The sequence below is a fragment of the Vigna radiata genome, chromosome 6, assembly GCF_000741045.1.
Source record: "Vigna radiata var. radiata cultivar VC1973A chromosome 6, Vradiata_ver6, whole genome shotgun sequence".
NCBI classification, from domain to species: domain Eukaryota; kingdom Viridiplantae; phylum Streptophyta; class Magnoliopsida; order Fabales; family Fabaceae; genus Vigna; species Vigna radiata.
Window position 1 is genome coordinate 29,356,346 of NC_028356.1, and position 27,566 is coordinate 29,383,911.

The 27,566-nt window shown below is 33.7% G+C and overlaps 1 protein-coding gene across 7 annotated transcripts; it reads right to left on the reverse strand.

The window, feature by feature from the left end:
• Positions 1-10,083: 10,083 nt before the first annotated feature.
• On the reverse strand, positions 10,084-22,688 carry LOC106764616 (GRIP and coiled-coil domain-containing protein 2). 7 transcript variants are annotated; one of them, XM_022782404.1, is made up of 9 exons: positions 22,419-22,688; positions 21,956-22,107; positions 20,696-21,344; positions 13,825-20,552; positions 12,399-13,230; positions 11,623-12,296; positions 11,017-11,158; positions 10,837-10,918; positions 10,084-10,758 (listed from the first exon to the last, which is right to left on the reverse strand). In XM_022782404.1, exons 2-9 carry the CDS (start codon positions 22,004-22,006, stop codon positions 10,656-10,658), a joined length of 9,261 nt encoding a protein of 3,086 aa, XP_022638125.1. In that variant the 5' UTR covers positions 22,007-22,107; positions 22,419-22,688; the 3' UTR covers positions 10,084-10,655. The 7 variants fall into 7 exon arrangements, with proteins under 7 accessions (XP_022638125.1, XP_014504392.1, XP_014504394.1 ...); XM_014648906.2 differs by having other exon boundaries at positions 11,611-12,296; positions 22,467-22,686; XM_014648908.2 differs by having other exon boundaries at positions 11,611-12,296; positions 13,825-20,541; positions 20,709-21,344; positions 22,419-22,686.
• Between the last annotated feature and the right edge of the window lie 4,878 nt (positions 22,689-27,566).

Below are 27,566 nucleotides of genomic sequence, written 5' to 3' on the forward strand. Positions count from 1 at the left end.
TGGAAGACTGATTGTAAGAATTCAAACATTTTGCACTTTACCAGTTTGTGTTAAGAAAATTATTCACATTTTACCAATTTTGGTTCAGGAATGCATTAAAAGTGGTTAAAGAGTAAATAAATGTGACTGTATATATTGATGTAGCTAAAATTAATTATTTCATGGAATGAAATTAACTGACACAGCAATATTCTCACGACATTAAAGATAATTGTATACCATTGCATTTATTTATGAATTCAAACTTTCAAACCTATTATGTGTAAACAAATTCATAATTACTATTGTAGTAGAGCCTTTTTATAACTGTTAAAAATTCATAATTATGATTTTGGCTACAAAGGTAGTGACTCACCATAACTATGCAAATGGTGGTCCAGCAAGGGCTAAAAAATTACTGGCATTACTACCAGCAATATCAAGTCGATTAAGGAGGTTAAGGGTACTCACTATACGATTTGTCTAACTTTACCACAAGTAATATTGTATAAATTTATTATCGATAGTAAAAATTAGGTGATCTAATAGCGACTCAACAATCATATTAGAAAGTAGGTTTTAAAACTTAACTCAATCCCATAAAATCGACTTATATAATAAGGTTTGTACCTTACTTATATATTATAATTTGGTGTTATCCGCAACCACGAAAATTGAATGACGACTACCAATCCCAAACTGAGAAACACGACATGTGAGCAAGATCAAGATTTAAAGAGAAGAGATAGAGAGTTCGGAGTAAGAGAGGAGACTCTCAAGCTCTAAAAATCTGGGCGCAAAATTCTGATAAACATAAACATAATAAGTTACGTTTATTACACAAATATTATCACTCTATTTTCCATGACATGATAAAAGTAGAGTTGAGATTATTTATAACTATTAATAAAGAATTGTTTGATAAATGTTTTTTAATTAAACATTTATTATTTATTTTGTTTTTATCAATATAAACTATTTTATTAATTATTCTTTAACAATATACTTCTTATAAATTTAATAATATTTTTTTTTATTTTGATAATAATGAGAAGAATTATTTTTTATTTATTATCATAATAATCATTTGTTGAATTTTACCAAGATGGTAGTTCTGTTATGAAAATTACAAAACATAAAAGTACACAATGTTTACATTTATAATAATTTTAAGGATAAACATAAAATAAAAAATATGAATGAATATTTTAGAGTTTAGAAAATATATTATAAGTATTCTTTTTAATTTAAAACTTTGTTTTCTTTTTTTCATATTTTAATTAGTAAAATAGTATATTTGGGCCAAATTAAGTATAAGTGTTTTTATTGACTAATAATTGATGATTAATGATCTTTATACACGCGTAAGAGTAAGATAATGAATAATTAAGTCAATTATATTGATTAAGTGTAATACCTTGAAGAGAATATGGGCATAACATACCCACTTTTTTTTTTCCCTTGTACTCCTAACACCTTCTTTGTGCATTTTTAATGGATAAAATTATCCTTTCCTAAATATCCAAAAATAAAATAAAAATTGGTAAATAGTAATTTCTGTTTACCAAATTTGAACAACTTTCATTTAATTCTTTCCTTATATATTGTCAACATGCATTCTCTTCTTGTTTTTTCTCCTTTTTTAGTTTCTCATTTATCTCGTTCTCTCTTACTAGTTCATTTTATACTGTTGGCTCTTAATCCTTACAGTAGTGGTGTGACGGTTGTTGGTTTCTTCTTTTTACCTGCTAATTTTGGTGGTTCCTCTTGTTCTATTTCTTCAAGTAACACAACATAGAATTAGGTGCATGTTTTAGTTTTTGTATTTTGAAGCTTAGGAAGAAACCGAATATTGAAATTCATTTAAGATATTCACAGATTTGGAAATCCAATTATAAAAAGCTAAAAATTTCAACTTTCAATGGATTTTGAAATCCAGTAAAGTTCTTGTCGGATTTCAAAATTGGATTTCAAAATCCATTGAGTCTCAACATATTTTAAAATTTGGCGAGGCCTTAAACAAATTTTAAAATTCGTGATCTTTAATGGATTTTGAAATCCATTAAAAGTATTGCCAAATTTCAAAATTTATTAAAGACTTTGTCGAATTTCAAAATTTGTTGAATTTTTTTTTTCTGAGTTTTATTATTTTAATTTTGTTTTTAATTCGTTAGATTTTTTTTAATAATTGTTTAGGTATTATTATTAGTATTATTATGAAGGAAGTGAGGTATTAAGTAGTGAATATATTATGTTATAAGTGATTATATTGTAAAATGGAAGATTATCCTCTCGGTATGGATTCCCAAGTAAATTTTAGATTCGTTTCAATTTTTTTTTTCTTTCATCAATAAAGTGGCCTGAGAGAGATTACACAAACAATTTTACAACTAATCAAATATTTCCCTCATATGATGACTTAATTGAATGGGTACAAGGGATTGTATTTCATCTTAGGTTTGTTGTGATAACAATAAGATCTAACAAAGCTAGTGGTGAACCTAGAAGGAAACATTTGTTTTATTAGGATGTGAAAGGAGTAGAAAGAATAGAAAATACAAACATGATGTTCAAGCGAGTATATACCGTAAAGGAAAATGTAAGTGTGTTCTTAAGTTGAGGGACAAGCCATATTCTAATGGAGATGGGTGGATATTGAAGGTAATATGTGGATATCACAACATGCTCATTAGCAATTAAAATTTGAGTACCTGACCCTACCATAAGGCATATGCAACATGCTTCTCATAGTGAGTCAGGAGTGATGTATCATGTGGACCACCAGGAAATCCACCTATTTTCTATTATTCTTGAGCAACATTTTCCTCATACTCAAGTACATGCTTTTGTTGTTCAATAACATCGTGCTCCTCATAAACATCAATATTAGTTTCTTTAAGCCATCCTCTACGAACAGATGTTATAGGTCTCCTTCTCCGTTCACCTTATGCAGAACTCTCAATGCGATACATAGATACACCTTAGGTTCTTACCATATCTATGACAAACAAATTTATCAAATGTTAAAACATTAAATTAATTAAATATTAAAACACACAAAAAAAATATAAAAACACTAAAAAGTAATAAAAAACTTAAAAATAACCACACAAAAAAAATATATAGCACCAGATTTTGAAATTTGATTAAGGCTTCGACGACTTTAGAAATCCGCTGAATCCTTAATCATATTTCGAAATCCAACGAAGGCTTAACCGAATTTCAAAATCTGGCAAAGGCTTAACCGGATTTCAAAATTCGCTTGAATGCTCACCAGATTTCAAATTTCGTTGAAGCCTTTTGTCGGCTTTCAAAGCTCATTCCAACCTTTAGTTTTCCATATCTAGTCATGTTATTTCAAACAAAACAACACACAACCTTATCTAAGTGTGTACAGTCCAAATACACTCAAAATCTGAAATGAAATTGAATAGATCTTAAACAAAATGTGTACTTGGTGGTTGTGGTAGTTTTGCGACGATGAAAAAGTGTAGAAAGGCCGGCCTAAAGCTTTGTAAACAAAAGCTTTCAGAGTGAAAATAATGTGGAGATGAAGGCAAAAAGGGTTTAGCGGCAACTAGGGTTTGAGGTAGAGAAAATGTTTGTGTGTTTGGTGGGTGGCATAAGTTAAATAAGAAAGAGAAAGAGAGTAAAAAGTTTTTACCTTGAGTTAAAAAAAGTTAACCTGTGCATCATAAGGGTGATGTTGGAATTATTTGAAAATTTGGAGGTGTAGGGAGAATTTGTTAAAGGTGCAGGGAGAATGGTCCCTAATATATTGTTAAGTGGGTCATCAATTTAATGGACTCACAATTATTAATTTAAGAAAAATAAAAACCAATATTTTTATTTATGGGCTTTTAGCCCATTATACAATTTAAAATAACGTATCTTTTTGCATCTTTAAGAGGGTAATAGAAAAGGGAGAGAGCAAGTTGAGAGTATCTCTATGGAGAAAAGAAAAGAAACCACCAAAGAGTGAAGAATAAGAGAGAATTTAGTGTATCATGTGCAAGTTTGTTCAAAGAAGCTAGATTGGAAAAAAGATTTTATTTCAAATGTAATATATTGGTGTTCCCTTTATGATTAAGTACTCATTGGGGCTTTCTTGTGTTGATATCCACTTTGTCGGTAAAGAAAATATTTTTTTGTTGATCCTAAAAAGCTCCAAGAAAATTTGTGGTGTACTCATTAATTATTATTAGTGGAAGTTTTTACTAGACTAAGTAGCTTGAGTTTTTCTTCCATATTGAGGTTTTTCTACGTTAAAATTTTTAGTGTTAGTTGGTTCCTTTCTTCTCTATTTGTGCATCTCAATGTTTATGCATATTATTTATGTAGAGAAGATTTTATGCAGAGAAGATTTGATATGGGTTTTTCCTTCCCTTGTTATTGGTTAATTTTGTTATCTTCTTAACAAGTGGTGCCAAAATCTGGTTTGTGTTGGTGATTAGCATAAACGAGTCCCTATATTGAAAGTTTTCTTGACGGGACTCACACTTGAAGAAGAGATTATTGGAAATCTAAGCATAAGTCTGAGTCTCACATTGAATAAAATTGATAAAGTTGAGCGTCATATAAGGAGAAAAACCCATAAACACAGTGCTTTAAGGTATTAGGTTCTAGATGATGTCAATCCCTTATGTGTGTGTTGGGCACATGTCTCAATGGTGTTGTGTCTCTCTAATGATCCTCCCTCGAAAGACCCATCAGTGGGTGATAAGTTGTGTTCATGTTGAGTATGAATAATTATATCTAAAAGAGACTTAAGAATGTGGGATATTTGTCATTAACTATAGACAAGGGTATTTCATGTAACATGACCACTTCCTTAACGAATATTTCTGCTAAAGCTCGAGCCTAATATGGGTGCTTGATGGGAATAAAGTGGTCATACTTGCTTAGTCTATCTACCACTATAAAAATATCATCATACGCATTAGATTTAGGGAATTTTACTATAAAGTCCAAGCTTATATCTTCCCACATGGCCTCTAAAATATAGGCAAAGATTGGAGCAAACCTTGAGGGACGTAGTTTGATATTTTTGTGTCATTGACAGAGAAGACAAGTTGCCATAAACTCGATTATTGTCTTCTTCATGCCAATCCAATACAAAGTTTGAGTTATTCTTTATTAGGTGAGAAAAACTCTTGATTTCCCTCTTGATGGATTCATATGATTCTCTAGGATTAATTTGGTGATCCAAGTTGAAGTTTTAGACAACATTAGGTGCCCTTTGTAGTGCAACCATGCAATGAGAATGTTGCTATGGATTGGCTTGTAACTTCTCTTTAATTTTTCGTAGAGTTGGATCCAGACTCACTTCATCATCCATAAATTAGAAATCCTGCCAAAAAGGTCTTATTAACATCTTCAAATTTGTGAGATAAAGCATTTGTAACCTTGTTAGAAGTCATTGTCTTGTATATGATGTCAAACTCATACTGTTAGGTATAAACAAAGTCCCACATCAAATAAAACAAGAGATGAACATGTGTTTATATACACATAAGGTACCTCCATTGGTAAGAGGCCTTTTGGAGTGCTACCAAAAGCCAATCCGTGAGGGCTTGGCCCAAAGCGAACAATATCTTACCAGTATGGAGATCTGTGTGTGTGTTGAACCTCCCTACACATAACCCAACAATTTGGCCAACTAATTTTGTTACAGTAAGTCAAATTATGTAATTGTGGTTAGTCAAGATAAATGAGCTAATATCTATTCATCTAAATCTCCAAGGTTATACCTTCATGTTTCAATAAATCAAATATTTTTTTATCATAAAAATTTTGTTTACATTACATAATAATTAATAGATATTGGAACTCGCTAAAAAATTTAAATATAAAGTAAATAAACAAAAATGAGATTAAGAACACCTTACTTTAAATATATATATATATATATATATATATATATATATATATATATACACTTTACCAGTATTATTGAGACAGTAATCGGTAGTAGTGACCTAAATTGTGGACATAGTGAAAATTTTGTCTTTAAAAGAAGTGCTCGACCATGTTATGTGACACTTTGTGTTTTTTAGAAATTGAGATCTGTGATCCTTGTGATTCCTTTTGAGAGCTTATGGGTTTGTGAGTCCTGAGCTTTAGGATTGGTAAGTGGTTTCTCCTTTCTTAGTCTTTTTCTTTTCGTTCTTTCATTCCACTTTGATCTTTTGTCACGCTTGTTTTCTACTTCATTAAGTATTGTGCAGACTATCGTCACATAAATTTGATTTCTCCTTTTTATGCTTGAATTTCATGTCTTTTAAAACTAGTATCGTTGTTATGATGAAGTATATCGATTGAAAACTTGTTTTTTGTTTCCATTCGTTTGAAGGTATAATAGGAATTCGGGTAAGAAAAATATCACGTACTATAACAAATCGAGATACTTTCTAAGTTGAGTAGATTTATGAATTATAATTTTAAATTCTAGTTATTTTGTTCCAAATATGAAGGTCAAGCATGATAACAAAACTTGCTTTGTGAATTGATTTGTCAACCTAAGATTTAAGTTCTGACACTAAAATTCAATTGTTCATGGTTATTTTTCATAAATTAGACTTGTATATACATTAATAACATTTTTGGAACCAAAAATAATAAAAATGGAGGATCCTTCTACACAAAAGAAACGATGGAGACTTACCAGAGAACACATCTTTGTTACAAAACCTTAATGATCAAGGACTAAGGAGTCCAATTATCTGACATATATTGGCAATTGCTTCTAAACTTAGTGTCTGTATAAGAACCTAGAAAATAGGATATTAGAGTAGATAGGTGTATTAAAATAATGAGACAAGCATTTTACTTTAAGAGTAATCTTATAATATAAATAGAACTTTTTAAAGCTCGATTCATTATCTAAAACACTTTTATCTCTCTAGAACACTATTCACATAGAGTTTATCTGACTTCTTTCTAGATTTTCTCACGCTTGGGTTGTCTGTTCAATGATCAGGAGGTGTCCAGACGATCACGGCGTAGAGGGCTACACAACTGACTGACCAATTTCTTGATTCTAGTTGGTAAGTTGTTTTCCCTCTTTTCATCGTTTGTTCTTGAATCTTGATCATGCAATTTCTTCTGTTGCATGTGTCTAGTGGTTTCCCTCTTCAATTCCTACTCAATTTAAGCATTAAGAGTTGTTTCCTATCACCATTCGGTGAGTTATAGGTTTTCATAGAGTTTCCTTACTCTGCAAGCTTCAATCAGGGTTTCTGTGAGTTGGGCAGTGTTTAACTAAGGTAAGGAGAGCTAGATCATTTCTTTAAATTATTAGTATGATATGTGCGTGTGATGAATTCTGTGTTATTGTGATGTGTGAGTCGAATTTAGGTTTTGAGTAGATTAAATTGTATGTACTAGAATGCTAAACTGTGAAACTGTGAAATGGTGATTGTGAATTGATTTGGATAGGGTGTACTACTATAATTGAACATGTTAGACGTGAGTAATATGTTGTAATAGTAATTAGATAGAAAATTTAGTGAATTAGGCATGTTTTGAGTCATTTTGGAGGAAGTGAGGTAGTGAAAATGAAAACTAGGAGTTAAAGGCTTAATTGGTCTGTTGGGACAATTTAGGTAAGTCAAATGTGACTTGTTTAAGTCATTCAAATGGTTAAAAACATGTTCAAAGTAGTAGATTGTGATTTGGGTCCCTAAGTTGATAAATTTCATGTTTTAGAGTAGGAATTGGTTCACAAACACTTTAGATTGATGGTAGGATGGTTTAGAATCACTTAGACAAATCTAATTAGGTGTATAACACGATCTAGAAGTGTTAGAAGTTGGGAAAAATAGTTAAAATTAGTAAATGGGGTCTGAGTTGCATAATTCTGTAGATTTTCGTGCCACAAAATTATGCAGACTCGCTAGTAAATGAATTCGCACAACGAGCTGCCCAAGCGAGTGTTCTTTGTTTAAGCCCTTCGCACAACGAGAGTTTGTGTTGTGCGAATGCTTGGGGGTTGGCTCTTTGCCTTGGGGATTCGCACAACGAGTTGGTGCGTTGTGCGAATGATTGAAGGGGGTTTCTCTTTGTCTGATGATTCACATAGCGAATCATTTCGCTGAGTGCCTGATGGTGGCCTAGGATCACTACGAATGGGTGCGCATAGCGAGTGTTTGCGGGATTTGGTCTCTGTCTGGGGCTTTCGCATAGCGAATTGGGGCGTTATGCGAGGGATTGAGGTTTGGTACCACTGGAAGTTTATTCGCACAACAAGCTTGTGTCGCTTTGCGAGAAACCTCTGGACTCGCTATGTGAGAGTGTGCGCTGAGCAAATAGTCCAAACCTTAGTTCACTTTTCTCTACTTTGTTTTATGTGGTTTTAAGTTATGTATCAACTGGAATTGACATATGAGTTTAATAAGGACCAAAGTGAAAGTATGTGTGATGTAATGTTGTGAGAAGAATTCCAAGGAGGAATTTTTTATTGTGACTAAATAGGGGGCTAGTATAAATTGTAAGAAGCCGATACGATGGTTATCCTGAACATCTAATGATCATTTGTGCTCAATTAGAGAGTGATGTGTCATGTCGTGAGAGGAGCAGGAGGTCCTAGCCTGGGGGCCTTTCTTCATGGTGGCAAAGAGCGTTTTAAGGACTAACCCTGTGTGGCAGCTTTGAGTGGGTCAGTTGTTCCACCACACAAGTGTAGAGCCTATTCGTGGATCGACATTTATACTAGAGTTATCAAGGTTTGGCCAAACCTGAGTCAATATGAGTGAAGAGTAGTAATGTGGAAGATGTGATGTAATTAAATTATATATGTTATTTCTTTTAACATGCTTGATTCTTTTTCAACTAGCTTACCCTTCTTATATGTCCTTTGGTTGTTTGTTCTTTGTGTATTTATCTATGACAATGATCATCTGGTGGGTGTAAGCAGAGCTAGACGAGGTATCCATGGAGCAAGTTATAGGCGGAGAAGATACAAACGTGTAGAGTTTTAGACTGCTTTTAGTGTATAGTTTATAGTATTTTTGTGGATTTTGATACACCAATGTTGTAAATAGTTTTGATACTATTATACGTTGTATATAAAGTTGCATTATTGTTTTCCTAGGATGACCGTAAAAGATAACTTTATACTTTTTTTTCCATTATGCTAATTTATTTATCATATTAACTATGTGATGACTATTATATAGTTTGATGTTATATTTTGAGATATTACAGTTTATGATCCTCTTCATGAAAGAACGACAAAAACAAAAAGAGAAATTCAAAATTATCACACAACCTTCAGTGCCTTTTAAACAAATTGATGACAATGTTAGTGACAATAGAACCCTCATTCTTTTTCCTCTTCTTTGAACTTAAGTTAATAGACTTGTTGATTAATTTTCAAAATTTCCTACATCATTGTTCTTCATTGAAGTTTCGATGTTCTGATGACAAAGGATACATTGAAACAAAACACAACATCCTATTCTCAACTCATGTATATCCAAATATGTCTTAAAGAGAAGTCCGACAAGAAATTAATACAAGAAATTATTTGTGATGCTCTCGATGTCTTCTACAACCAAAAATTTGAAGAATTTGACCAGAGAATGAATGTAGAGTTATTGAAAAAAATATCTACCATTTCAGTATGAGTATTAAAAAAATTTGCAACTCATTGATAAAAGATTGACATGGATGTATATGTCAAACAACATTTCTTATAAAGAATCATGTATTTATACATTAACATTTATTGCCAGAAAGAAGAATTTTTTTTGTCGCCCACTTGTATCCATGTTTATATAATAATTGAATTCCATATTATAGTGTGTGTATCTTTATTTTTATTATATTCTTTTTATATTGTTTGAAATTTCATCTTAATTAATTCTCATTTTGTTGTTACGTGAATTCATGGAATCATTCCACTTTGATACAAAATAATAATTCTTTGATCTGATCAATGATCTCTTATTGAGGGTGATATAACAAACTCAGACAGACAACAGAGTAGGATAAGCATAAAGGGAGAGAGAGAATGCGAGAGTAAGAACGTCAAAGGGGTTTTATTGGCGAGATATTTCCAAAAGTGAATTGAGACAAATGGGGTTAGGATATAAGGCATGTCCAAAGGTCAAAATATATTTGGAGTTTACATGTACTATATATTTTAATGATCGACAAACTGCCAAAAAAAAATTCATAACAACGCTACGATTAATGTGAAAATACAAAGAATAGCAAATGAGAAATTTCTAAGGCCTAAGCAGATTGAAAAACCTTAATCGAAGTTCTCAAAAGAATTGTTTCCTATATACCTAACTGCTCACCAGACTGTCCAAGATTTTCAAGGCACAATAACTATCCTCCAATAGATAGTATTATGTTGCTGAAGGTATATTTTAAAAAGAACCAGCTGAATATTCATCCATTGCTCTCTAAATATTGAGCAATCTGCTTTCTAATATTTTCTTCAATGCTCTGCCTGTAACTCATTGTGGCAGCTGCATCTTCAATTTATTATATCTATAACTGCCTCACACCGCAACAAGAAGCAAGCGGAAGGAAGACATAGACACTGTACAACTTAACTGAGTCCTTTTTCAAGTATCAGTGGAGTCAATCATGTAAACCCAATCTATAAAAGGTGGCACTTCCTGTGGCTGGCTTAACCATACAAAAGCCAAATCAGAACCCGCACCTTAAACTACAAAAAAGGCAAGTAGTGCGTGCATTATGGCCCAATACAATATAATTCCTAGCCGTAAGACAGGTTGTCTCATCAGAGTCCGATCACAAGAAACCCTGCACAAATACGAATGAAAAAAACCATTCAATAAACAGAAATTTAAACCATGAAAGCATAGGGAAAAATATACCCACCATAAGCCATCAATCAAGTCAGTCAATGGCCTAGTAAATCTTGGGACAATCTTGGATGAAGTGAGGGATTTGAAACCATGGACTGCAACAAAAAGTGCGAAACAAGAATTAAATAAAAGGAATCGTAAGGCATTGCTGAAAGCTCCAGAAACCAGTACAAATGGTTTAGTGCAGAATTACCTTTGTCATCCTCTTCTTCTATCCTACTAGTACCACCAGGGTTTTCATCCACAGCAATGGCAATATGATCACTGTTGCCTTTGCGCAAACTGCGTACTTGAGGTGCTACAAAAGCACCTGATGGTGGTGACCAACGGTTCATCTACAAAAAAGGGGAAAATGAATTCAATCCCTTCAAATTTAAATCAATAACTGTGTCAATGTCACGACCAAAATGATAATATATTTAATTTCTTTTAACCACCACTCAGTTTTATTTATTTATTGTTAAAAGCAAGTACTGACTACCATATTTAATCAGAGTAAAATGGTCGTGACAGAAGTGAAAAAGTACGCATATCTTAACCAAGATAACTAAAACATAAAATCGAATTTTCAAACTGCCTTTGTTTGTTCTGAGTTGACAAATTGTTGAGAATGTTGTTAGTCATGACAAGGTAATGGAATTGTGACGTATTTCATGTTTTATTCAATTTGAGGTTTTAATTTGAAAAAGAAGTTTACTTAATCCAGATTTATTACAAGATTTTTGTATACTAGTGCATATGACCTCTGGTTAAGATAATTTGAAAAACAAATAATTGATTTTCTCACCACTGGTTCTACCTCCACAATCTCTGAGCTCGTGCCAGCTACCTTTGCAGTTTCTTCCACGCCTTCAAGCAAATTCAATTGCAGTTCTTTCTGGCGTAAGGACGTCTCAAGAGTTTCTGTTTTGTGATTCAATTCTTCTACCTTACTCCTTTCTACTTGCAACATCGCATCCTTGCTTTCTGCAACTTCCCTTAGATTTTCCAATTCTGACAATAAAGACATAAGCTTCTTCTGAAGTATTTCTTTACATTCATGAACCTGACTGTTGTTCTTCATATCAGGATGTATATCATGCGCTCCATCATGAGACACAATCATATCAACCCATGTCAAGAACTCAAATATCTCATCAGAGCTTCTCTGATTGCTCATTTGTGATGCAAGAAGAACATCATTAGTGCATCTGGTAACCTCCTGTCTCAAGAATGAAATTTCAGTATCTCTTTCTTGCAACTGGGATTGGAGCTTTTCAACTTCAGAAAGGAGATTTGCCGAAAGGTGGTGAAGCTCATCAAACTTGCTGACAGTTATGGAAAGCTTTTTCATAACCTTACCACGAGAAAATTCAAGGTTCTCAATCTCTTGATTTTTTAGTTCAACAACCTTTTCAAGATCAACAATCTTATTTGTCAATTCTTCCATTTGTGTTTCTTCCTCATCAAGGGCATGCATTAGTGCTTCAATTTCTGCATAAACCAGTAAGTTCCAGAAATATTGTAAGTTTCTCATTAGTAAAAGAAATATGGCAAGTTCACTTCTTAAAAGAGAAGGAAACAGAGAAAACCCACCTTGATCTTTGGCAGCCAGTAAACTAGTCTGAGATCGCATTTTATCCTCTAATTCAGCAGTGGTTTCTTGCCTATCCTGTAGCTCATTCACTTTCTGTTCAAGTATCTTCCTTTCTGCCTCAATTGCTTCCACCTCTTTCTTTAAATTATGTTCTTGAATCTTAAAAGCTTCAAGATCTTGAGAGTAACTGGTCGCAGCAGCTTCAGCATCCTTGATCTGTTTTACCAGATCCGAGCAAATCCTATCTCTTTGAACATCCTTCTCCTGAAGCTCTCTCTGCAAATTTGCTATTGTAGATTTCATTTCTTTTTGATTAGCATCTAAAAATTCAGCTTTTATACTAGTAAACCCTTTCACAGCCAACAGCAATCTATCTGCCATGGTTTTAATACATTCCTCAGATTTGTCATCATCAAATGAAGGAGTTTCCAAGCTCATCCCTAGATCTGAAGATTCAACCTTCGTCCCAGACAGTTCCGCTTTTTCATTTTCAAGTACAATGGAAGAGTTAGTGCATGCTTCATAGAGGTACGCAATGATCCCACGTAATGCAACAAGTTTCTCATCATGTTCACTTAGTTCTTTCTTCATGGTTTCACACGACTCTTTTTGGGAAGTCATTTCCCTTTGAATACTTGCCATTAGTTTAGATAGAGTTTTGTCAAGTTCCTGTGCCAAACTTGAGTGTATGCTTATTTTTTCCTTAAGAGAACTGACCTTTGTCATGAACTCTTGTAGTTGATGACAAAATAGACGAAGATTTTCAACTGAAGTATCATACTGATCAATTGCATCAAAATCTTGCCAAGGATCTGCAGGCACAGAGCCCTTCTGGAACAAATATCACAAGTATTTAACAAGGAAACTAGGTCACATTACCAAAAATGCAATTACGCCAAACACAAACCCCAAGGCACATATGCAACAAATAAAATTTGAGCCATAAACAAATAAAATTTGAGCCATAAACTTAAAATAGAGGGGGAATTTTTGTGCTGGAATTGCAGTTGCAACATTCTATATATAATGCAAAAAGTGAATAAAATCACATTCAATAAAGAGGCGATTGAAAGTAAAGACACTACGATACTGATAAACATGGACAAAAACACCTCAACTTTCCACTGCTCAATTGTATCTAGTTTAAAAACTCGGTGGTCGTTTTAAAATATCTAAGACAACAACATTGAGGAAACTGAAACTACAAAAACAGAAACTACAAAAATTTGAAGTACAAGAATTTACACTAACACATCCCTGTCACAAACTGGCTAAACTGCATTCTATCTTATATTTCTTATTCTCACTTTCAAATTATCTCCTTATGTACAATGTGAAAGAAACTTTAAATAGAAATACAGAAAATGTAAAATCATGATGTAAAATATAATTTTATATAGTTCAATATCCATGTGTTATAAATACCTTATTAGAAGATGCCCAGTGTTCTTTGGTGATGGATGAATCCACCATATTTGTAGCATTGTTTCCTTTAATGCATGACTCAAGACAAGCCTCCAGTTTCCGATAAGATTCCAAATCAAAGATAAATGCATTGGTCAGTAAATTGTGAACCTCACCAAAGCTTTTGAAGACAAGGTTCAGATTAGATTTTAATTCCATGATGTCAGATAAATGGCTCTGTTTTCCTGCCTCGTGCAAGGATGATAACTTTTCTAGATGTGCAAGCGCTTCCAGTTTGGAGGCCTCAGCTGAATCCCTTTCTCTTCTGATATCCACAAGTTCAGCATTCACCTTTGCAAGCTCCTCCTGAAAACTATCATTCCTCTCTTGAACCTCGTTTAACTCTGCCAGTAGCAGTTCTGATGCTCTTTTAGACTTCCTGGATGCTTGTTCTAAAGATGCCACAGTACTGTGCAGATCAGAACATAGTTTCCCAACCTGTTCCAACTTCTTCACTGGATCACTAATATAATCTTCACCACCAACCTCAATCTCACCTAACTTGTTCAAAATCAGTTTCAAAGAATATTCTTGCTCCTGCAAATGTTGCTCTGTTTCTTCCAAATGTTTCCTCAGTTGCAAACTTTCTGATTCAAGAGCCTCTAACTTATCTGGGTAGGTTGATAACTCTCCCAACCTCTGTTCAAGCTCTGCAAGTGTATTATCCCGGTTGCTGATCTCAGATTTCAAGTGCTCCATCTGAACAGTCATCTCTTCAATGGTCTGTTTTAGAGTGTCCCGCTGCTGCACCAATGACTTCCCTTTCCTAACTGCAACATTTAACTTCTCTCTAAGAGAAGCTGATTTATGCTCCTCCTGATTAAGAAGCCCTTGCAACTCCTCAATTCTTTTAGTCATAGCTTCAACTTCACCAGATAAAGATATTTGTTTTTCCAAAGATCTATCTCTCTCCTCCCTCACATGCAGCAATTCATTCAAAGACTTCTCCAGATCTATTTTATATCTATCAATACTTGCCTCCTTATCCTGCACATCTATACTTCTTTCTTCACAAAGTGTGCCATCATCCTTTTGTGAACGGTGTCCATCACCTACAACCCCATATGCAGGATTCACTGACAAAAGATTTGCATGATTTTGTAAAAGCTTTCTCAGCAATTCCTCCAAGGAATCAATCTTTTCACTACCAGAAACCAGATTTTCTGTTTCAGATTCTGGCAAGGCATCACAAACTAAATCATGCAATTTTCTGATCTTACCATCAATGATGACAATCTGCTCTTGAATGGCAGCTTTCTGTTCCAATTTATCCATTAAATTAGCTATTTCATTAAGCAGCTTTTCATTCTCAAGTTCAGTTTCTCTTGTCTGTGCAGATAGCTTCTGTTCTGTTTTCAGCTTTTCTACGAGCTTTCCTAGCAATTCTTCTAACGAATCAATAGGTTCATTACCAGACACCATATTTTGTGAGTCAGACTTTGACAAGGCATCACCAACCAAGTCATGCAACTTTCTGATCTTTCCATCAAGGGTGAAAATTTGTTCTTCAATTGCAGTTTTGTGTTCCAATTTGTCCTTCAAACTAGTTATTTCCTTAAGCAGCTTTTCATTCTCAAGTTCAGTTTCTCTTGTCAATACAGATAGCTTCCGTTCCATGTTCAGCTTTTCTATGAGCTTTCCTAGCAATTCTTCTAAGGAATCAATAGGTGCGTTATCAGACACCATATTTTGTGAATCAGATTCTGACAAGGCATCACCAACCAAGTCTTGCAACTTTCTTATCTTGCCATCAATAGTGGAAATTTGTTCTTCAATTACAGTTTTGTTTTCCAATTTGTCCTTCAAACTAGTTATTTCTTTAAGCAGCCTTTCATTCTCAAGTTCAGTTTCTCTGGTCAAGGCAGACAGTTTCTGTTCCATTTTCAGCTTTTCTATGAGCTTTTGCAGCAATTCTTCCAAGGAATCAATATTTGCATCACCAAACACCATATTTTGTGTATCAGATTCTGACAAGGCATCACCAACCAAGACTTGCAACTTTCTGATCTTGCCATCAATAGTGAAACTCTGTTCTTCAATTGCAGTTTTGTGTTTCAATTTGTCCTTCAAACCAGTTATTTCTATATGCAGCCTTTCATTCTCAAGTTCAGTTTCTCTTGCCGATGCAGACAATTTCTGTTCCATCTTCAGCTTTTCTATGAGCTTTCCCAGCAATTCTTCCAAGGAATCAATATTTGCATCACCAAACCCCATACTTTGTGTATCAGATTCTGACAAGGTATCAACAACCAAGTCCTGCAACTTTCTGATCTTGCCATCAGTAGTTAAAAGTTGTTCTTCAATTGCAGTTTTGTGTTCCAACTTTTCCTTCACAATAGTCATTTCCTTAATCAGCTTTTCTATCTCAAGTTCAGCCTCCCTTTTCTGCAATGATAGTCTCTCATTCTCAAGGAGCAAAGACTCTACTTTTTCAGAAAGGTTCCCTCTCTCGGATGTGAGAGCACTAAGGTCTTCTTGAAAAGCAGACACCATCCGTTGAGACTCTTCCAGATCAGTATTTAGCATTCCACAATAACTATCATATTTTTCGATCTTCAGTTGCAGAGCGTCTATATGATGATTAGCCTCAGTAAGTGCTGCACATATACACTCAATCTTATCCTCTGTCTCCATAGACTGCAAATGTGAAGGCATTTCAACACTATTTACAAGCTCTTCCCATCTCCGAAGTAAGCTGTTTCTTTCCACCAATGACTGCTCCAGCATTTCATTTTGCTCAGCCAACCCGTAATACTTACTCTGCAACTCCTCAAATTTCATTCTAAAATCATCTGAATCTGGTTGTAGCTGACTGTCATCTTTCCACGAATCTCTGGCTACATAACTAGCATCAGAGTATGAGCCTCCTGCCACAGCATCTTTCTGTTCCCAATCATTCATTGCCAATGAGTTTCCAGAAACTGAACTAGCCAACCAATCAATCTTCTCAATTGTATCCCTTGAATGAAACTGCTCTGGGAGATCTAAGTCTTCCAATATCTCTTCTATCCTCTGAAGCATTGAATCTTTAAGGAGGAATGACTCTCTCAAAGCATTAGATGAATTCCGTATATAAGAAAGCTCAGATTCCAGAGCTTCCACACGTTCACCAGCCTCTTCATATGTCTTAAGTTTTGTTTCAACCTCGTGAAGTCTAGTATCTTTCAACTGTAACTCTTGCAAGCATCTCTCCAATTCACTGGATGTCTCTGCTAAGGACTGCTTGAGGCCATCTCGCTGTACAACCAGCCCTTTCCCCTTGGCAACAGCTATGCTAAGTTTCTCACGGACGGAGGACACTCGCTGTTCTGAATGCTCAAGTTCATTTGCTTTCTTGTGTAATTCAGAACGAGCAACAACAAGAGCTTCCTCAGCCTGATATAAGCTTTCCTTCAGAACAAGGATTTCATTTTCATTCTCAAGACGAAGTGTGTCTAGAAAATGCATTTTTTCCTTCAATTCAGCCAATTCCATCTCCTTGGATCCATATAGTTCTTTAGTCGTGTGATGTTGTATTTCAGCCTCTCGCATTTTCTGTACAAGACTAGACACTAAAGAATCCAACCATGAAAGGGGTGATTTATTCATATCAAGCTTTGGGATATCTGCATTCAGCACACCTGTCAGATCTTTTATTAGCTTACTAACAGAATCTAAATCAACGCACTTCATCTTCAATTCTTCCAATTCTGTTTCCCTGTGCATCAATTCCAACTTCATCTCCTTGGTAACAGACTCAAGTTCCTGCTTCTCATTCAATATATTCCCAATATGTTTCAAGATGGGCTGAAAGCTATTATAGTTAGGTAGTTCAGGAAGCACTTCACCTTGTACATCTATCTTATCATCCATAGTCATGCCATTTCCGACTACAAGTTTCCTCAGGTCACTGTACATCTTATGCAATAGACTAACAGCCAATTCATTCCTCCCAAGCAGATCATCACATTTTGAACTCATTTCTTTATATGATGTGCACAATATTTCATGTTCTGAATATGTAGATTCAAGTTCCTTCTGCAGATCAAAAATCATTTCAGCAGCTGCATGAACTGAAACTTCTAACTGATGAGTGATATCCAGATTACTTTGGGTGTCAGAAGAGAAAGCTGTGCTCATAATTCCACCAACTGATTCTTTCAGCTTCCCAACTAACTCAACAATTTGGGCCATAGACATATTCCAGCCTTGCTCAAGTAGCGTTGTCCTCTTTGTCACCTCCTTCTGCAAATTTTCTAGTTCACTGCCAACACTAGAAGCCATTTCACTGGAAATTTGTTTCACATCTTTCATTTCAGTATGCAATTCACTAATTGTTGATTGACAATGTCCAAGCTTCTCATAAAGTTCATTATTTTTGGCTTTGAGACGGGCATCTTCTTGCTTTAAAGTATCACAGAGTTCCTCAAGAAGAAATTTATTTTCTTGAATATCACCAAGAAGTTGCTTTACAGTTTCATACTGAACGGCTAGTTCAATGTTGGATGCTTCCAAATCTGAACAATGTTGCTTCAATTGTTCAAACTGGTCCTCAAGATCACTGTATTTTGCATCACCAGCTTTCCGATCATCTCGCTCCCCCTTGAATAATGCACCCGCAATTTGAACATCCAGCTTCCACTTCGAAAGCAATTTTTTCAAACTTTCAATTTGTTCTTTGGTTAACTTAAATGAGTTTGATGATGACTGAAGAAAACTGGAATCCCTTGTTTCCCCTTCATGCTCATCTTCATGTCCTTTTGATTCAAAAGCCTGTATCAATTTTGAAACCACAGGTGAGGAAACTTTTTCACCAGATCTGCTGGAGGACACTGAATGATAATGCAACTCATTAACTGCATTTTCAAGCATCGTCAAAACTTTCTCTGCCTCATCCAAGCAATCCTTCAATGAAACAAACCCATGATCATCATCAAAAACTTCACATTCACGTCTATTCAGATGTGGCCCCACTGGTGCACCTTCATCAGGCTCCTGATCTATATGCAGAGAATCTTCAGTAATTGCAATTTCAACACCCTTACTTTTTTCACATACAACATTGGCTTGATGCCCAAGGTCCCTGGGTTGAGAAAGTGGCTGGCTGTGTTCCTTTCCAGTGTCTTCTATCTGGGTCTTATGCATATCCAAAGTGTTATTGAGAAATACATTTTCCTTGGAAATTTGTTCCAACTGCACTGAGGCTTCTTTAAGGTCACCTTCAAACCTCAATCGTTCCCCCTTTTCAATAGACAATTGCTCATTTAAGGCAATGATTTGAGAAGAGAGTCTATGATTCTCATCTACAAGATTTTTAATCTTATCACCTGAAAATGCAAGGTTCCCATTTAAATTGGAATTTTCTGCCTGTAGAGTTGCCACCAAATCTTTACTCTCAACCAAATCTAATGACAGCCTATCAATCTCATGTTTGAGATGCTCGATTTCTCCTTCAATCTTATTCCTATCTTCGGTCACAGAAGAGATCCTGTCAATTAAGTTGGACTTCTCAAGTTTTACTCCTTCCATCGAACTCTTTAAGTCAGCTAATTCAGACACCAGATTCTTAATTTCAAATAGATGAAATTCCTTCTCCTCCAAAAGTTTACTTCTCTCACCATTTGTCAAATCAAGAGTTTCGTTCATGCCCTTCTTTTCCACCTGTAAACTTGAGATCAAGCCTCTGCAGTCAGCCAACTCTTTGGATAACTCCAGTGAATCTTTTTGAGACATGTCAAAATTATTCTGCAGCTCAACCACTCTGGCAGAAAGAGCTTCCACCTCAGCCATGGCAGCATCAAATTGATTTTGCAGTTCCACATTTTTGCTAGAAATATCATGTAAATCAACACGGCAATTATCAAGCTCTTCACTAAGGTATTGATTCTTCCCATTAACTTCATTATAAGAACCACGAAGCTGATATATTTCATCAACCAATTGGTGACCCTGGTTATCAGACTCCAGCAGTTCAGCTAGTTGAGTGTTAAATATATTTTTCATTAAATTTTCGAGAAACAATTCTTCTTTGAGACTCTGAAATGCTTCTGAAATGTCATGGTCCAATAGAATTGAACGACTGGCTAAAGGATCCAAATCAGACTCCACTCCTCTTGCCTCAATCAGAAACTGACACTCTTCTTCATTAAGCCCCCTAATAATTTCAGCCAGCTGCAACAGGTTGATGGAGTTTGCATCAAAAACAGAAGGCAAGTCCAATGGTCTGGATGGATCAAACTCGTGAGCTCCCCTTGACTTTGGATCCTCAATTGCAAGTCCATCACTAGGGCATTGCTGATTAAACCCTTCCTGAAGTCCCCCATCTTGTTCAATGAGAACTACTTCACTGTTCTGTTCTTGATTACACTGAAGGGGAATTTCTTCATGATAAGTACTAGGTAATACTTCTCTCTCCAGATTCCTCACTGAAGTCCCTGAAGCTGCAATGTCAGCTCCTTGGCCTTCAGCAAAACCTGAAAGCTTATCTGACAGAATGTCCTCTTGAGAAGAGAGCAATTCAATTGACTCGCTCAGTTGTTCAGCTTCATGAGATGCGTCCTCAATTCTAGCTTTCTCCAAAGAAATTCCCGGAAGAGACTGGTCAGTCTCACCAACTTCAGACAAAAGAAGCTCCCTCTGACCATCAATCACCAAATCAGTGGTTTGACAAAATTTCTCCATGACCAAACCATCTGCCTCCTGCATTGCCCCTACCCAGCAACAAATGAGAATTTAAATTATAAATCAAACCCATTTATTAGTTTTCCCAGCCTGCCTAATTAATCCTAATAAGTAAACATAAAGGTATCACATTAATGGAGGTACAGACACAGAGAAAGAGAGAGAGCACAACCTAAATCTGTTACCTGATCTTCCCTTGTTTGCATCACAGATGTATTCGGAATACCCTGTGATAAAAGCAACAATTCTTCCCTCTTTTCACCCTCTCTTTCTGAAACTGACTGACCCGCTACAGTTGTACCAGGAGCAGGCTGGGACAAAATGGAAACAGGTGCAGATGCATGATCATGGGTTTCTCCTCCTTCAGGAACCAAGCTACCTGAAGTACTCAAAGACACATCCTCTGCCACATCAGCTTCAATGTCTTCAGCAATATGCCCTTGAACTTGGGCAGATGACTCGTTATCTTTCTCACAGATCCCAGGAACCTGATGTGCCAGCTCAGCATTAGAATCTAATACTGATTCATCACCTGTATTATAGGTAGTGACGACTGATGATGAAACAACAGAAGGATCAATATTGTCAGGACGTAACGAGTTTGCCACAGACTGTGACTCTGATGCTTCTGTATTAATCACATTTGAGTGACTGTCGTCTTCAACATTTCCATCAGTTATCTGAGATGATACTGTTGAAACTGAGACACTACTTGCAGCATCAGAATCAGAATCAACTAGCTGAGGTAAACCAGCCTTTTTTGATGATTTTCCACGGCTACTACCACTTTTATTGTCCTTCTTCTGACGATACTGCTGGAGCTGAAGTTAAAAACACAGTGAAAAATAATTACGAACTGTAACCAGTCAATTGTAACTATATGTCTTCAAACAATATAATAAAATGAATCAACAAGGAAGACAAAGACAACATCACATGCTTTATCAATCAAGTTTACACATCAGCCTTCAGAAATGAAATGAACAGGGGAATGAATGCTACAGTGTACAGTCCTTGGCACTATTTTCTTACATGAATTTGGATCCTATAGACAGGTTCAAACACATAGTAACTGCTCACAAGTAAAACAAGGGATTAAACACTCACATACAGATTTTTTAGGTCTTGGTGTACTACATAATTAAATTCTAAGCCATTGACACCTAATAAACTCATCACTGGTTATCAAATCTACATGCTCTCTAAAGTACAGTGTACAACACCCCACACTTCTCAGATACGAAACCCTAGACTACCCCACCCTTCTCAGATACGAAAACCCTAGACCACATTTCCCTAACTCTGATAGGAACCAAAATCTAATACCAAAAACACACCCTAAATAACAAGAGCTATACTCCTTTCACCTACTCCACACACAGAGAAACACTATTCAAAGCAATAACTGAAACTCATTGAAAACATCATATACCCTTTTCTTGCCAGCTGCGAGTAGATCGGTACGGCTCTTGCTTCGGTCCATTTTCCGATCCACTCTTCGATCCACCCCGTTCTTACTCCCCACTGTAACGGCAGGAATCACAAAATTTGAGCCCTCGTCATCGCTCAAATCCTCCTCTTAAACTGCAACCCAAAAAACCAACCGAGTCAAATCAAATTTGTACACAGTTACAATAAGTAACGCTCTTCACAATCTAAAACAAAAATAGAGAAATCAAAATATTCACAGCTTACATCCTCCAAACTGAAACTCATAAAACACACACAAATCGTGTTCGTGTCGTGAGGTGTAAAAAATTTATTCCTATTTCCTTACAAACCAAACACTGAATAACCTAACCACCTGATTCCAAACGCAGAAAATAACAAATGAAAAATCAGAAATGAAAATAAAAGGTAAATAGCGAAAGATTTAAGAGGGAAGAGAGAAGAACTTGATTGAGAGTTGTTGAACGGTATGAGAGGACGACGTCGTAGCATACCATTCGAGGTGAGGTGAGGTTTGCAGTGGCTATGGCTATGGTTGCGAATCGAATAGTTCTTTCTTTCTTTCTTTCTTTCTTTCTTTCTTTCCCTGTTTCTATGGTGTGGTGGTATTGGTAGCAGAGTTTCTCAGATCTAAACTCAACGAAGCGTTATTTTCTCGTGGTTTAAGAGTCGAATCAAGCAACATGATTTTTATTTTTTATAAAAAAAATAATAATTTATGACGGGAAAAAACTAAAATAAAAATAAAATAAATAAAAACAGGGTTGTTTGTTTGGTTTGGGTTTGGCAAAGTGACGGTTGGTGTCGGTTTCTTAAGGTAGCAGCAACCATGCATTTGCGAATGTGAAAAATGTTCTGGCTTTCACTTTTTCCTTCTCTTCTTAATTTTCCTCTTTTTTTTTAAATTTAATTATTATTTCCAAAAAAATTATTTAAGAAAATTGTATTTTTGGGTGTTTGTATTAGTCTTTAATTTAGAGTTTAATTTAATTTACATATTAACAAAAAAAGTAACCTCAATAATAGTGAGTAATTAATTATATAAAAGTATACAATTTTAGCGATAGTTTATTTATTTTTATAGATTTGTGAGTGTAATTCTAAGAAAAAAGAATTTAGGTAATTGTAGATTTTAAGGTATTTATTTAAAACACAATAAATGTATTGTACGAGTGTTATTGGTATTTTAATTAAAATTTTATTTAATTTAATATCTTTGTAAGTTGAAAATATTATATTTTATTGATTAAATAATAAGAAATGTAGGTAATAGTGGATTTTGAGGTATTTATTTAAAAGAAAATAAAACCAGTGTGCATACTAAATCATTCTATGAAAAACTTGTTAATATACATAAACTATTTTTTATTTTTTTATGAAACTTTAAATTAATTAATATTTTAAATATATTTTTTCTAAAAATCATGTGAAAATATCGGTACTTTATATTTTATTTAATTGTAAATTATTAGTAAGATAAATTTGTTAACTTTTAATTATCAGAAGAATAAGATAGTTTGTGATTAGCTAATAAAATGTATTAATGTTAGATAAAAATTAATATATATTTAGAAACAATTAAGTGTTAAATGTCCCAAACCATTCATTAAAATTATAAAATAATTCACTAAAATTATAAAATAATGTGAGATATCTCTGACAAAAAAAAACAATCAAAACAAAATAGAATTTCATCTCCTTTCTGAAGTCTCTCCTAAGTGATTTCTGTACAAAAACTTTCAGGAAAAAAAAAATAGAACAAAATTATTTTTTTCATAAATTAAAAAATTAAATTATCAAAAATTTAAATATTTAAATTTAAATATATATATATATATATATATATATATTATCTATTATATTATAAGAAAATAAGATATTAATAAATTTAATTTATTATCCATATTTATCTTCTTAACAAATACGTTGATGAGGAGAATTATGTAAAGTTGAACTCATATCTCACATATATGTTTTTTATGATGACAACATAAATGTTTTATATTTTTTTGTACAACAATATGGCAAAATTGTTGTTTGATTTATATGTGATTATGCTTGAACTATCTCTCATGAGTATTCATTGTTTACAAATGAATCATTGATTGTAACACTTCGCACATTGCATATATGTATGAATTAATCGATTATATTGTTTACATAATGAGTTAGATTCATTAGATATTGTATATGCTTAATTGTGGCAAAATACCAAGTTTTAACCAATTAGATAATGGGTATAATTGATAAAAACACGTGGTTATGCATGCACGTGTTTATTGAGTGCATTGATGTGTTTTGAATGAAAAAGTTTTCAAAGTATGTTTAACTATGGAACTTAACCGATTACATTAATTTCTTAATCAGTTAATATGTGTTTTATATGAAAACCTTTTTTCATGGATAGCCATAATTGTCATAACGATCATAATTTTAATTATTATTGCTTATATGTTTTGGATAATCGATTACATGCGCTACTTAATCTGTTAAGTGTTATGAAATGCAAACTTGTTAATGCTGAAGGAATAACTTAATTGGTTACATTATTTGTGTAATCAATTAAAATGCATCAGACATGAGAAATCTATAAATAGACGCATCGATCTCTGTATTCAACAACTTTTGGATTCACATCTTTAATATCTGACTTGTTTGTTGAGTTCTTAATTGCAGGAGCGTCATGTTTCTCCAAGAATCAAGAATACTACATTTGGAAGAAATTCTCAAAGGTTCTTGAAGAATTGAAGTGTTGGCATAGGATGATCATACTTGCACATTGAGGTGTACTTTCTGGAGATCAGATTCATTGCAATCAAGATTGATTATGTTCCTTGTTGCTGCAGCCAGGAAGAGGACTTGGTATAGTTCTTTGACTTAGAGTGGGGTATCTCTAAGGGTGACATAAAAGTGGGTGATCTTTTTGGTTGTATACTATAATTGTTTTGGAGTTAGGAAAGAGATTACATTGAGAGGATTGTTCTCTGTATCTTGCTTGTAAGAACTCAGTCAATATAGCGGATTCCTTTCAATATAAGGTTGATTGAAAGAAGACTGGACGTAGGCAGGTTGGTCAAACTAGTATAAACTGTAGTGTGAATCTCTCTTTCCCTACACTTTTACTTTGTTCTTATTTTTTATTGATTGCATTCCAAAAAATCTCAAAAGATTTTGAAAAGATTTTTAAAGAACATATTTATATAAAGGGAAACCAATTCACCCTCCTCTTGGTTGAGACACTTGGCCTATCTTTTTCTACAAAATATTTCAAAAATTGGTTTTCTAATCATCTATTATCTATTATTTATTATCTATAATCGATTATAATATAAAGAAAGAAGATACTAGAAATTTTATTTTCTTAACAAAGGTGTCAAAAGTTGTTTTCATTTTTAATTTTATCTTTTTATAATTTTTAAGTACTTGGTCAATTAATAAAATTAAATTTAGAAAAATATATTTCATTTTTATTTTTTAAAATAATATTATTTAACTATATATTTATTAATAATACAAATTGCTTACACCATTATAAAAATCTAGAAAATGGTATTTTAGAAGTGGTAGTAGTTTAAAAATAGTGAGACTCGATTATTTTAATATTAAATGGTTTTAATATAAATAATTTCGTTATAAATGATTTTCATTATTTTAAAACATATCATCTCTCTAGAAACCACTTTTCTAGACTTCTCTGACTTCTTTTCTCGTGCGTTCATCTATTTAAAGATTAGAGATCGTCTAAGTGATCGCAGCAGCGAAATATTCAAGTCTACTTGATTAGTTTCTCTAAAAAAGTAAGTTAATTTATACTTTTTTTCTTTGATATGTCTTGTTTCCTTTGCAATCAAGCCTTAGTGTTTTTGCATGTGAAGTTTGAGTCTTTTATAAGATTCTTTGTTGATCAGTGATTTTAATGGCAATACCCTGGTCATTTTTCCTTTGTTTATAGGAACAAATAGAGCTTCTTGAGTTTTTGGAGCTATTTTAGGACTCCTAAAACTGTTTGGTCGCCTGTTAGGTATGAGGAGATAGTTACTTTGAGTTTAAGTATTAGACAAGTCTTAACTGATAATTGTATGATGGTATGGTAATTGATTTGTGAAATTTGGCATGTTGAGTTGAATTTGTGAATTGTCGTCCATAGATGATCTATTGAATGTTAGACTTGCTTCTTGATGAATTTGAAATGTTAGATTTGGCTATTTTGAGATAATTATTTGTTGTTGGACCTTGTTTGGATAATAGGTTATAGAAATTGTGCATTTTTGCTCTAGAATAGGTGTTATGATAGGTGAAAATTTTAAAAAGTAGATCTAGGAAGAAGCTAAATATTTGTGGTCTATTTTTTTGAGTCAATTGTGACTTGGTTAGCCACTTAGATTATTAAAACCTAGTTTGTAGCATGTTGAAGTTAAGTTGTGAGCTTTTGAGTTAATGGTTTGATTTGGTGAATCTCATTCTTGATCATAGAAGCAAATTGGTACTCAATTTCAGTTATAAACATGTTTTTGAATCAATTCTAATGTCAAGGATACCAATTTGGTCATTTGGATAGGTCTATGAGGCAACCAAATCAGAAATCAAAGTTTGTTATAATGAAAGATGAAAAATTGTTAGGGATAATCAATTATCTTACTTGATAATCGATTATTTTAGTTAAAAAAAATCATCTTTGCTTATGCACTTTCTCGAATAATTGATTATCTTACTTGATAATCGATTATTTTAGTAAGAAATTCATCCTTGCATAAAGAACCCTCTAGGATAATCGATTATCAAGTGAGATAACTGATTATCTAAGAAGAAAATCTATGTACACTATTTCTGGCATTTTATGTTGTGTTCTTAGTTTTAATTTCTTGTTTGGTTTTATGTTGATTATTATCATGTTATACACAGTTTATGATAAATTGTGAAAACTCTATTAATGATAATGGTGGAATTGTTTCTTTGAGTGGATTAGTTATTATGATATGATAATGAAGGATATATATATATATATATATATATATATATATATATATATATATATATATGTGTGTGTGTGTGTGTGAGAGAGAGAGAGAGAGAGAGAGAGAGAGTTTGATTTAAAGTGGATATGATATGTAATGTGAGAAGGATCTCAAGTAGAGGTTCTGTGTTTGAGACAATTGTTGTGAATGCTTGACAAACATATTTTTTAAAAGGAGTATTCTCATATTATACCAACCATTCAACTAATGTAGACCTAGACTTTTGAGTCTTAAAAGTGAAAGATTAACCTCATGAGTAGTAGGTCGAGTTACCCTTGTTTATAACTCTACAGAGTATAAATACTACCATGAGTCCAAACCTTTATTGACATCTATGTCAAAGTATCGTATCCGGATAATTGAGTCTAGAGTCAAATGATTGTATGTTTTTATAAGTTATGGAATGCTTCAATATTGAATTAGTATGTAATGTATTAAATTGTTTATGAAGTTTTCTTTTGAACGCTAACTCACCCTGTTGCTATTGTTTTTGTTCTTGGTGTGTTGTTTGTTTTTTCTTCGATGATCGCCTTATTGATAAAAACATATGAGGGACAAATGTTGAAGTATCACTGGTGC

What these genes read in the sequence shown, in the direction of transcription:
- LOC106764616 (XM_014648906.2), bottom strand. Translation starts at nt 22,006, where the DNA reads ATGGACCGAAGCAAGAGCCGTACCGATCTACTCGCAGCTGGCAAGAAA. An exon ending in AGAAGAAGAGGATGACAAAG is followed by an intron (nt 10,919 to 11,016) that starts GTAATTCTGCAC and finishes TTTTTGTTGCAG; the next exon opens with TCCATGGTTTCAAATCCCTC. An exon ending in GACTTGATTGATGGCTTATG is followed by an intron (nt 10,759 to 10,836) that starts GTGGGTATATTT and finishes GTATTTGTGCAG; the next exon opens with GGTTTCTTGTGATCGGACTC.